This window comes from Abrus precatorius, unplaced genomic scaffold (assembly GCF_003935025.1).
Source record: "Abrus precatorius isolate BTA unplaced genomic scaffold, Abrus_2018 Scaffold11, whole genome shotgun sequence".
Classification (NCBI taxonomy): domain Eukaryota; kingdom Viridiplantae; phylum Streptophyta; class Magnoliopsida; order Fabales; family Fabaceae; genus Abrus; species Abrus precatorius.
Genome location: NW_020874303.1, coordinates 20,620,620 through 20,632,653, shown reverse-complemented (window position 1 = coordinate 20,632,653; position 12,034 = coordinate 20,620,620). Strand labels below are relative to the sequence as shown.

Genomic DNA, 12,034 nt, shown 5'->3' with positions numbered 1-12,034 from the left:
ATCACACGTCTAATTTTTTTATTTCGCCAAAGTTTACCACTTCTTCACAGCAAAAGACAAACAAAATGGCATTCGGCTCCTTTTTTGTCATTGGATAATAGGCCCTAAAGAGGAAAAGCCCCACAAAAGGTGAGAGGCCCAAAGAGCAATACAACAATAATTTTGTGGGCCTGAAATGATTTTCGATCTTTGAAATCAAAGGGCGTTTTGAGGAGATAAGGCTCACAATCCTTCTATTCTTATAAAAACATTGAACGAAATCAAAAGGAAGACATCATAGTAAGAAGTCTAAATATCTGCATATTGGGTAATATCAGGTCCAAAATTCTAATTATTTTAATTGAATATAAACAGATTGATAAATGAAATATTTACAATTTAATTTAAATAAAAGTATTTGAGTGAATAAAACCAAGTATTTAAGTATCACTCACACTTTCAAACACAGCCCTGTACATTTGTATTTAAGCAGAATCTCACCCACACTACCAAACATAGGTTTATACATTTGTATTTAGGCAAAATGTTTCAACTTTGTCTTTTTAATCATGTCAAAACAGGTAGAAAAGTCTAGGAGGAGAGATTGAACATTCTTTCTTCTTGAAAGATATGTTAAACTTGCATTGATATTCTATCTAAAAGATAAAAAGAAAAAAAGAAAAAAAATTATATATTTCTTATTCCGAAATCAAACAAGCTATAAAAAAAAACCTGAAAACTAATATTGTACGTGCAACTATTTTGCATGAAATCAAACTTATTGATACTTCAAAAGCATGAATTCTTAAAGTGCCAAAAAAATTAGAAACTTTTGTTTACTTTGGAACCAAAAAAAACTTTGCATGCATAATCATGGAACTCATTCACGATCCATTCCATCCAACGCAGGCTATCATCTCAGAACAACGCATCCACTTAGTTCAACGTTAACTGCTTATTCGAGGAAAGCCAATCGGACTTCAAGACCTGAAAAATTCTTTAGGGAAATGGAAATCACCGGAGCCTCTACGATTGGTGGCGTCGACGGCGAATTCACACAGTTGTGACTATCTAAATCCTCCGTGATCACCGATGACGTCGATCCGCAACTTTCATTGTCTTCCACCTGAGGTCCCTCCATGGGTGGCAGGTAGCGGCCAATGGCGCGGGCACAATTGTCTTCGATGTCCGACCGTTCGAGTCCAGTGAGCTTTTGCACCAATTCCTTGAAGTCGCTGGCATGAGTATGAATGATTCTGGGAGGACGAGCATAGATTATCACCGGTTTTCTCTGTTGTGGCTTGTTCACTGATGATGAAGATTTCTTAATTGAACGAGAATTCTTATTGATTTTCGTAGAAGCATTGCTTGTGATTAACTCTGTCTTTGGTTGAAGTGGTGCAGGCCTCATCACTAATTGCTTGTTATTAACTCTGTCTTTGGTTAAATAATTAATCAATGGAAGGTAAGTAATGCAAAGAGAAAATTATAAGTGTGTTAAAGTGTCTATATATATATATATATATATATATATATATAGGTTAGGAGTAGAATTAGGTGAAAGATGAAGCCACGTCTATGATTTGTTCCATGTGTTGTTAAGGTTTCTTCAAGTGGATCCAATTATTTTGTCACTTTTTCCTGGCTTAATAATTTTGTTACTATTAACTGAATAAATTATAACAAAATATTAACAAGTTTTCAAAAATGTTAAGAATGCGTATCTAATAATTTCTCGAGTCGTAAAAGTTTCTTTAATTGTGCTGCGCGTATTCATGAACATTAATCTTCTTGCGTCAACGAATGTGAAACAATCGTCCGCGAAAAAGGGAAAAGAACTCCATTGATTTCCTTTGTTTAAGGGAACGTGTTTGTTTAGAATATATAACAATATATTTCCAAAGAGGTTAAGAAAAGGAGGGAAATAAGAAGGTAAAACTGTCTTCGGCAAATGATAAAGTTGTTCATTATTTCCTCCACGAGATTTGACTTTCCGTTTAATTATATTTGAATATAATATATATAATGACAGTTGTATGGGTTATCTTCTTTTAATTTAAGGTAGTCAAAAGACAATCAATGTTAGTGAAACAAATAAGGAATATTTTCTAGAAGAATATTTTTATTGTTATTGTTGATAGTGAAGGGAATATTAAGAAGAAAAAGAATCTTAATCTTCCTATTGATTGTTTAATTTTTAATTTTTTAAAAGAATAATATATTAAATTTATGAAGTAAAAAATGTTTAAGAATAGTTAAATAGTGAATAACAATAAATATATAAGATCAAAGAGAAAATGGATGATTTGAGAACGAGTAGAAATAAAATTAGAAAGCAGCAATTTATACTATAAATGATTGCATAACAATGCAAATTGTAAATTGAAATAGCTTTTGGGTCCATAGTCCGTGTTTTATAGATTATGAAAATATACAAAATAATTAAACGATGAATAAATATATTTATCTGTTTTTTCTCAATCTATTTATAATATAATTTATTTAATATTTTTACTAGTGATGAGTATTCGAGTCTAAATCCGTAGGCCAATAAAATAAATAAATAAATATATATATATATATATATTATTTAGTTTAATATAGATTTAATCTAATTTATGTATCTCAATATGATAAATGAGTTTACATTAAAAACTTTTTACATGCACAAAAATTTAAATTTAAGATCTTACTTATAAGATATTAAGTTGTTTGTCACTTAGATTAATCTGTCACATGCTAACATGTTTAACTTTAAAACTGGATGAATTTTTTATCATTGACAAGGTTGGATAGTTACATTTATTGAAAATTTGTTCATATTTTTAAATATAATTATAATAATTCATTTGTTTTATAACAAAAATTTAAATACAATCATTTAAAAAATTCTATGCGATCGTATTGTCTTTTTTTATACTTAATTTTTATACCATCTTATGATCGCTCTCAGGATTAAATTTTATATTATGGTTTTTTTATTCAATTAAAGATATATTGTAAGACGAGTAATAATCACATCATAGCACATTTTTAAGTCAACGTCAATATGTCATATTTTTTTTTTTTTAGTAATCAATGAATAAAAAAAAAATTAAAGTGAAAGGGAGAGTAGGAGAAAAATCGGGCCTTAATAATTATTTATTTATTGAATTTTTAGTGACATTCAATTACATCGAAGAGAAGCACGTGGGTTGTTAGCATCTGTGGTCCTTCAAGACGAGGTCTATTAAAATTTTTGGTAAATAAACTTTCTTTCTTTATCTCGTTAAAAATAAGTTTTTTAACATGATATTTAAAGATAATGTATCAAAATATGTGATTTATGAAAATATAAGAACTCAAAAATATTCGATAGTAATCTTTAATATAGATATAGAGATTTACCGACTGGATCAATTACAAATTATAATAAAAAAAAGCTTAAAGTACTAAAAATTACTTTAGATGATTTTAAAAAAAAAATTTAAAAATTACAAAAATTATCAATGGTAATTTATAAAAAATTTTACAATTTTGTTAAAATATGATTGATTTTTAATTTGTTAAAATATAACTTTAGAATATTTTATAATTAAAAAATATATGAAAAAATAATTATTTAATCAATTGATAATAAATAAATAAATAAATTACACAACTAAATTAATTAATAATTTTAATTCAGAAAATACTTATATAACTGTAAGGTTTCAGTTATATATCCGCAGCTCAAACTTAAGCCTTAGTAAACATTTTGGGATCTAAGTTGACTTGTACGTAGAAATTGTTGCAGAAACAAATTACACTCTTTTTGAAATTTCATTTCTGTCGCAGATTTGCTCCTTTCTATGTCCACCTGAAACCATTGTCCAAGGTTGTTGCCAAAATCTGCAACACCCGCAATATATTCCCAGAAACCATTCTCACACACAGGGTGATGTTTTTGGAGCTTTGGACGAGGGATAAAATAGAGGAAAATATATAAATAAATATGACATATTTTATTAACAAATAAATATTTATAATTAGATAAGAATGTAAAAAATATATTACTAATATGTTTTAATTAAATTTATCTCCTAAATTGGATTCAACTTATTCTGATTAGATAACGTTTTAAATTAAATTTAACTCCTAATTGTATAATTGACATATCATGTTTATGCTGGACGTGTCTAGTGTTTTAAATTAAAATGATCGCGCAAAAGAGCCGCACGTGTTATTTTCATGTGATGCGACAATGTATTACTTTACATTAAACAAATCAATTGAGTTTGCAGGTAACGCCAACTGATCAATATCCTCGAATTGTTCGTTCAGGGACTCGCATGTCTACGCAGAAAAAATATATGTTTGTCCATTACTCTTTATTCTCATTATCTCCGTGTGTGTTGGCACTTGGCAGTGTTGCTTTACTTCAAAAAAATATTAGTTTCATTTCATGTGTGGACCCGCAGTCTCTTATCTGAAAAAAAGACGAATCTCAACAAATTTAAGGAGGTTTTAATTCTGATTTACTTTTATTAAGTACTACACTTGAGTTGAAGTAAACTAGATCAATTTTCTGAAGAAAGAAAAAGGGGAACCCCACTACCCAAGTAGAATTATGAACCACAAAAGTTGGACATTTTATTTTTTATTTTTGACCACAGAAATTGGGGTAGTTCTGATGGTGCTATTTGCAATTATGCTGCCAACAACCAGAAGGTCAAGATTTTGTGTTGGGATTTAGGAGGCTGTTTCACTTCATTTCCACTTCCCTCTTCTAATCTCTTTCTACATAATACTATTCTCTGATTCCTCTATTCACGATCTCAAACATTCCATTCCTCATTTTCCCAGAATATGCTTTTCTTGTTTCGTTGTCTTTCCTTTTTCCCTCCCACACACATGACTTTCTTATAATTGCCATGCATAGCGAGTATAATCAACTTACAAGATCAGGGAAATAAAAATTAAAAAATAAATAAAACTTTTGTTTCATTTCCATAATTGCAATGAGTAGTAGGGAGAAAATGTTAATTCCCATTCGTTTGGAAGAGGCTGCAGTGGACTTGTTAAACCATCTTGTGAAGCTGAAGGAGGAGGCTAAGATTTCACTCTTCATTCCTCTCATTTTGATTGCTTGGGCTATTCATAGATGGTTCTTCTCTTTCTCCAATTGGCTTCCTCTTGCACTTGCTTTATGGGGATCTATACAAGTGAGTAATCCTTCTCTCAATATCTTTATCCTGATTGCTATTTTTATAAACGAACAATAATATTCTTTCAAACTTTGTAATTTTATCAATTTATGGCAATGAATTGGACTTTTGGTTTTTATCTTCTCTTCAAATGGTTCTGTTTTTCCCTTGCAGCAATTAGTCCTGGTTTTATGTTAAATGGTTAATATTGCTTGCCACACAACAACCCCATGATGATCTTTGTTGTGTTGGTAACAATTACACTGCTTTTTTTACTTGCAGTATGGAAACTATCAACGCAAACTACTTGAGGAGGACTTGAATAAGAAATGGAACCGGATCATACTCAACACCTCGGTACCTTCTTCATTTCAATTCTCCCTTTTGCATTCTCACTGAGCTTTATGAAGCTGATTTCAACTTGAATGTAGCCCATGACACCAGTGGAACACTGTGAGTGGTTGAATCTGCTATCGACACAAATTTGGTCCAACTATTTTAACCCTAGGTTATCAAGAAGGTTATCAAACATAGTTGAGGTGAAATTTCCCCTTTTTTATCCATTTCATACATTGATGTAATTTTACATTTTTATTTAACATTCAAAACTTGTAATTACCTTGCATATATTTTCTTCCATCCATTTCTAAATTTGATCACTTAAAATAATTATATTCTACTTCATTTTGATTTTGTGGCATATGAGTAAATTGCTTTAATATTCATGAGATCTGCAAACTGCAATTCTGCATATAGAAGGCTATTGTATTGGAGTTTTGCACTGTGAGTCTGGAATTACTCTATTAACTTTTGTCTTTCTTTTATGTGCAGAAACGTTTAAAGCTCCGGAAACCAAGATTTATAGTAAGTAACAATCATTTTCATCTATGGTCCTATTGAAGAGTTTCAACTTGGAAGATGTGTACTGAAATAAAGCAATCCTTTATGTAGGAAAAAGTTGAGGTGCAGGAGTTTTCACTTGGATCATGCCCCCCAAGTTTGGGTCTTCAAGGGATGCGATGGTCAACCTCTGGTGGTCAGGTTTTAAGACTATGCATCATATTTCACATATCACTTCTATAGGGCTTTTTAGATATTTAATTAAACAGATTCCTGTCTATATCTCTACTTTTGCCTTTTTTTTTTTATGTGAATTTACTCTTGCATCATCACCAAAAAAACTTTGTTTATTCTTGCTATTTTTGTTGTCTTCTCTTCAATTGAACTGCTTGTGTTGTGTGATCTCTATTTTGCAAAAACAGAAAGGTCCAACAACATTTTTTCACATCTATCATTTGGAAAAAAAATGCTTAACTAAATGTACAAGTTAAAAATTAAACTATTAACAATTCTAGGACTCGGAACCTAGATTTCATCATTAACTTTGAACTTCTCTTTTGACAAGTCAGATTGTATGAGAAGTTGATACTATAAATCATTGAAAAATTAGCTGAGTGAAATACCATCCAAGTGGTTAAGTATATGTGGAATTCCTCTTTCTATTACCCTTGCTTTGCAGAGTTGTGCTAGTCTACCTCCTCCTTTTCTTCATGCTCTTTGTTTGTTAGTTTAAGGTCTATCTTATGATTCATGCTTTGTCCTATAACTATGAAAGGTTGATATATTTCCACATATCTGAGATTTTAATACACTATCCTGTTGGCTGTCGGTTTTTTATTTTGACAGCGAGTCCTAAAGATGGGTTTTGATTGGGATACCAGTGAAATGAGCATTCTGATGCTTGCTAAGCTTTCGGTTGGAACTGCCAAAATTCTGATCAACAGTCTTCATATAAAGGGTGATGTACGTAAAATAAAGTCCTTAGCATTTATGCTTCTCTGACATGAAACAAAGCTGTATAAAATGAAATAGAAGATATGAAAATGAATTAGGAGGCTAGAATTGGCTTAGAATTGGTCATTTTTCTTTTCATAATCTAATCATGTACATTTTTTTTGCAGCTTCTGGTGACACCAATTTTGGATGGAAAAGCACTTCTATATTCATTTTTATCGACACCTGAGGTGGGAATAGGAGTTGCCTTTGGAAGCGGTGGAAGCCAATCAGCCACTGAGTTGCCTGGTGTTTCTCCTTGGCTGGTGTGTTTCAGAGAATCTAATTTGTCAAAAGTTTTAGAGAAAGCCGATAACTGTTATTTCTAGAGCAGTTTGAAACAAGTGAATTCGGAACTATAATCTATGAAAATCTCGTGGTTTGCTTCACATGCTAGAGCAGTTTTAAGTCTCTTTTGCTAACTTTCTCTCTGAATTTTCCCCATTGGTTAATGATGTTTCATGCTGATTGTATTTGTACGTTTACCTTTTTTATACAGAAAAAACTTTTTACTGATACCTTGGTTAAAACCATGGTTGAACCCCGGCGCCGGTGTTTCACTTTGCCTGTAGTTAATTTGAGGAAAACTGCTGTTGGAGGCATTATATATGTTTCAGTGATTTCAGCAAACAAACTTTCTAGGAGTTACTTCAGGAGGAACTCATCTTGGATGCAAGAAAATGGCATAGTCAATGGATGTTCAGAAAACAACATGGATGACAGGAACTTACAGACATTTGTTGAGGTAGAAGTCGAGGAATTGACAAGGAGGACGGGTGTGAGCTCTGGCTCAACTCCAAAATGGGATGAAACATTTAATATGGTTTTGCATGATAATACGGGAATTGTTCGCTTCAATCTTTATGAGAGTCCCCCCAGTGGCGTCAAGTTTGACTACCTAGCAAGTTGTGAAATCAAGGTACTGTCATCAATGTTCTCCCTTTTGAGCTAACCATATGATGAATAATTATTGAGAGTATGGGAACATCACATTGACTATTAATAAATTAATATATATTTATTTTGACAAGCCCCTTTTTAATCTGTGTGGTAACTGCCTATCATCTACTATTATAGGTTAATTTATTGTTTTTTTCTTTGAGAAGATGAGACATGTTGAAGATGATTCAACAATAATGTGGGCAATAGGGAAAGATTCTGGTGTCATAGCAAAGCATGCAAAGTTTTGTGGTGATGAAGTTGAAATGGTTGTACCATTTGAGGGGACCAACTCAGCAGAGGTACAATATTTTTGACCGTGAAATAATTAGTTCCTCCCCTTATGTCAAACTCTCTTTGCTTTATGATAGACACAATTTGGTTATCTTACACTAGCGGTGTGTGATTTTCACTTAATCAGATCTTGCAACACTGTTCTTCCTTCCTACTCCTAGTTAATTCATATGCTGTTTAAGTACTAAGGAACAAAAATCTGATAGCATGAACTAAGTATTCTATATTTATTTATGCATGTGCCATATAAAAGGAACATAATCATCCTCCATGTCCATAGGGACTCTCATATCAAATCAAGGACCGATTTTATGGAAGTTTTAGATGTTAGGTGAAAGCTCATGAATGGTTCTTTTAGGATACACACTTATATTGCATAATTTTCTATTATTTATTTTCTGACTGATTTTTCATGAGAGACACTATCAAAATGTCCTTGCAATGCCATTTTGTGCTTAAAAATTGAAAGCTGTTTTACCTTCTTCTCAATGTGAATAAAATTACTAGTAAATGGAATGTTTTATTCATCTTCTCTTAATTCATTTTTCAGTTAAAGGTGAAAATTGTAGTGAAAGAGTGGCAATTTTCCGATGGTTCTCATAGCTTGAACAATCTCCATGCTAGTTCTCGGCAATCACTTATTGGATCATCAAATCTTCTGTCAAAAACTGGAAGGAAACTCAAGATAACTGTTGTGGAAGCAAAGGACCTTGCTGCAAGAGATAAATTTGGAAAATTTGAACCATACATTAAGTTGCAGTATGGAAAGGTCAGTGATACTGGTTTTCAATTGGACTCTGAATACTTTATCATTTAATTGATTAGCTAGGGTCCCTGCCGCATTTATTGACAGGTAAAATGAAATGTAAGTTCAAAATAACACTATCTAATTCTGTTGTTGCTAATCTTTTCAGGTTGTCAAGAGAACCCATGTTGCTCCTCATCCTACTACACCAAATCCTGTCTGGAATCATTTATTTGAATTTGATGAGAATGATGGTGATGAATACCTTAATGTAAAGTGCTTTAGTGAAGAAATTTTTGGAGATGAAAATATGGGAAGTGCACGTGTAAACTTGGAAGGACTGGAGGACGGGTCAATCAAGGATGTATGGATCCCTCTTGAAGGAGTGAGTTCTGGTGAATTAAGACTTAAAATAGAAGTTGTTAAGGTGGAAGACCTAGAAGGATCAAAGGTATGCTTCTTCAACAAGAAATTAGCGATTCTTTTAATAATCTAGTTAGTTACAAATTATTAACAAAAAAAAAGGATGCACAAAGCTAATACTTGGTTTAGTATCACTTCAGTTATTTTTTATCCATATTAAATTTTCACCTGTGACACATTCATTCTAACATGCACTATTCTACTCCTTAGAAACTAACACAGGATTCAGCCCATGGTTGGATAGAACTTGTTCTTATTGAAGCAAGGGATCTTGTTGCTGCTGATCGTGGAGGGACAAGTGATCCCTATGTGAGGGTAAATTATGGAAACTTGAAGAAAAGGACAAAGGTTAGAATACTTCATCTGTAGTTTCTTTTGCATGAATAGCATGTGCTTAGGATTTAAAATTTTATCAGCATTGCAGCATACATACTGATGATTATGGCAAAGTAGTCAGTAGATGATTATAAAGTACTATACCTAGCTATGATTTCGCCTTTGCTCTTTCATTAAAACACATGTTCTCAAAATTTTTATAGGGTAGTATATTGGCTTATCATTCACATGATATGGAAGTTTGGCACTTGATCGTTCCCAAAATTTCATTTTTCCTCTGCATTTGCACGCTGTTATCATTTCACTCTTGCAAGGGTTAATTACTCATCAACTGTGACATTATCTGGAAGGTTATACACAAAACTCTCAACCCTCGTTGGAACCAGACCTTAGAGTTCCTTGACGATGGCAGTCCCCTGACACTGCATGTTAAGGACCATAATGCTTTACTTCCCACATCAAGTATAGGTGTATGTGTCGTGGAATATCAAAGGTTTCCTCCAAACCAGATGTCTGACAAGTGGATACCTCTTCAAGGGGTGAAAAGTGGTGAGATCCACATCCAAATTACAAGAAAAATTCCAGAGATGCAAACGAGACATGAACAAGACTCTGATCCTTCGTTAAGTAAATCACACCAAATTCCAAGCCAGGTAAGATCATCCTGCATGTCAGAAAACACTTCTTATTTTATATGCAAGCTGTGATGTTACTTTTTCAGCTCTGAGGATGAAGTAATGTTTATTCTAACATTGTTAAAATTGAAACATGTTATCAGATAAGAGAGATGATGAAAAAGTTTCGATCTTTAATAGAGGATGGAAATCTCGAAGGACTGTCTACAACTTTGAGTGAATTAGAAACTCTAGAGGATACAAAAGAAGGGTATATAGCACAGTTGGAGACTGAGCAAATGCTTCTTCTGAGCAAAATAAATGAACTGGGCCAGGAAATGGTCAATTCTTCTTCTTCCCTTACCAGTAGTTCTTCTCAAAGTGGAAATTAACCTTCATCAACAGCCTCTACTTCACTTAATCAATAGTTGAATTTTCATTTTCCAGTGTAAAATATTCTTATAGGAATCATCATGGATTGATTCCCGTATATGTTTATCCAAGGATTCTTGTAGTTTACAACATACTTTATTTAAATTTTGTAGAACTTCAAAGTTTTAATAGTCTTTACATTTATTAATTTTATAGTTGAATTCAAAATATGAAACTGTGATAATACATTTATTTTAACATGAAGTAATAATTGCTCAATAAATAAGTTTAAAGTTTAGGGTTTAGGGAAATAATTTATCTATATTTATCTATCAATTTATATATATCTATATGTAAAATTGACTACACCTACTTATTATCCTATGCATTAAATTTTGAAATGTATAAAGTCGTCTTTATATATGTGATTTCATTTACTTATTACTCTATGCATTAAAATTCGAAACTTATAAAATCACTCTTATGTGCACTCACTTATTATTCTATGCATTAAAATTTGAAATGTATAACTTATGAATTGAAATTATATTTATTTCAAAGAATTTTTATTAGAATTGATGAATTGTATTTAAAGAATTAATTCAAAACCTATAAAGTCATTTATATTAACTGCATCTAATTATTACTCTCTACATTAAAATTCAAAACATAAAATTTATTGATTGAAATTATATTTTATTCATACTTATTATCTTTGAATTGTATTTAAAGAATCTTTATTAAATTTGATGAATTGTATTTAAAATTTTTTTTATTAGAATTGATGGTTATATTATATTACAAATAACAACGTAAATATTTATACTACAAATTGTCTTAAATTATAATTTATTAAAATTAACTACAACATTTTTCAAAGTTTATGAATTAAAATTATATCTCATTCATACTTATTATGAAATACATTTAAGAAGAATTTATTAGAATTTATGGTTATATTATATACATTAAATTGAAAAATAACACTTATAATATTATTACTTTATATTATATATTATTAAATTAAATTTTTCATAAATTATTTTTATTTTTAAATATTAATATATAATTTTGTATATATTGATATTTAAAGGTGATTTTTAAAATTTTATACATTAGATGAATAAATACTTTAATTTTTATATATTAGTCTCATAGATTATTTTTAAAAAACATGATATCATGTTTTAATAATTATATAGTAAAATTTTATTAATAATTTTAAATTATAATTATAAATAGATAATTTATCATATAAATTTAGTTCAACAAATATAAACAAATATATAAATAAAAAATTATAAGACCTTTTATTTAAATTTTATAACATATAT

At 30.7% G+C, this 12,034-nt stretch overlaps 2 protein-coding genes across 3 annotated transcripts; one reads left to right on the top strand and one right to left on the bottom strand.

Moving 5' to 3' along the window:
* Nucleotides 1–934: 934 nt before the first annotated feature.
* Nucleotides 935–1,390, bottom strand: LOC113855799. The gene has a single exon (XM_027487429.1). It carries the CDS (start codon nt 1,388–1,390, stop codon nt 935–937), a length of 456 nt encoding a protein of 151 aa, XP_027343230.1.
* A 3,164-nt stretch (nt 1,391–4,554) lies between these two features.
* LOC113853828 (synaptotagmin-4-like) lies at nt 4,555–10,974 on the top strand. 2 transcript variants are annotated; one of them, XM_027484482.1, is made up of 14 exons: nt 4,555–5,162; nt 5,427–5,501; nt 5,576–5,683; nt 5,976–6,008; nt 6,096–6,185; nt 6,831–6,947; nt 7,106–7,243; nt 7,477–7,896; nt 8,084–8,218; nt 8,761–8,979; nt 9,125–9,406; nt 9,589–9,726; nt 10,065–10,367; nt 10,493–10,974. In XM_027484482.1, the coding sequence occupies exons 1-14, from the start codon at nt 4,959–4,961 to the stop codon at nt 10,718–10,720; spliced, it is 2,490 nt and encodes an 829-aa protein (XP_027340283.1). In that variant the 5' UTR covers nt 4,555–4,958; the 3' UTR covers nt 10,721–10,974. The 2 variants fall into 2 exon arrangements, with proteins under 2 accessions (XP_027340283.1, XP_027340284.1); XM_027484483.1 differs by having other exon boundaries at nt 4,557–5,162; nt 9,601–9,726; nt 10,493–10,912.
* The last annotated feature ends 1,060 nt before the right edge of the window (nt 10,975–12,034 follow it).

What these genes read in the sequence shown, in the direction of transcription:
- LOC113853828 (XM_027484482.1), top strand. Translation starts at nt 4,959, where the DNA reads ATGAGTAGTAGGGAGAAAATGTTAATTCCCATTCGTTTGGAAGAGGCT. An exon ending in GGTTATCAAACATAGTTGAG is followed by an intron (nt 5,684 to 5,975) that starts GTGAAATTTCCC and finishes TTTTATGTGCAG; the next exon opens with AAACGTTTAAAGCTCCGGAA. An exon ending in CACACCAAATTCCAAGCCAG is followed by an intron (nt 10,368 to 10,492) that starts GTAAGATCATCC and finishes ACATGTTATCAG; the next exon opens with ATAAGAGAGATGATGAAAAA.
- LOC113855799 (XM_027487429.1), bottom strand. Translation starts at nt 1,390, where the DNA reads ATGAGGCCTGCACCACTTCAACCAAAGACAGAGTTAATCACAAGCAAT.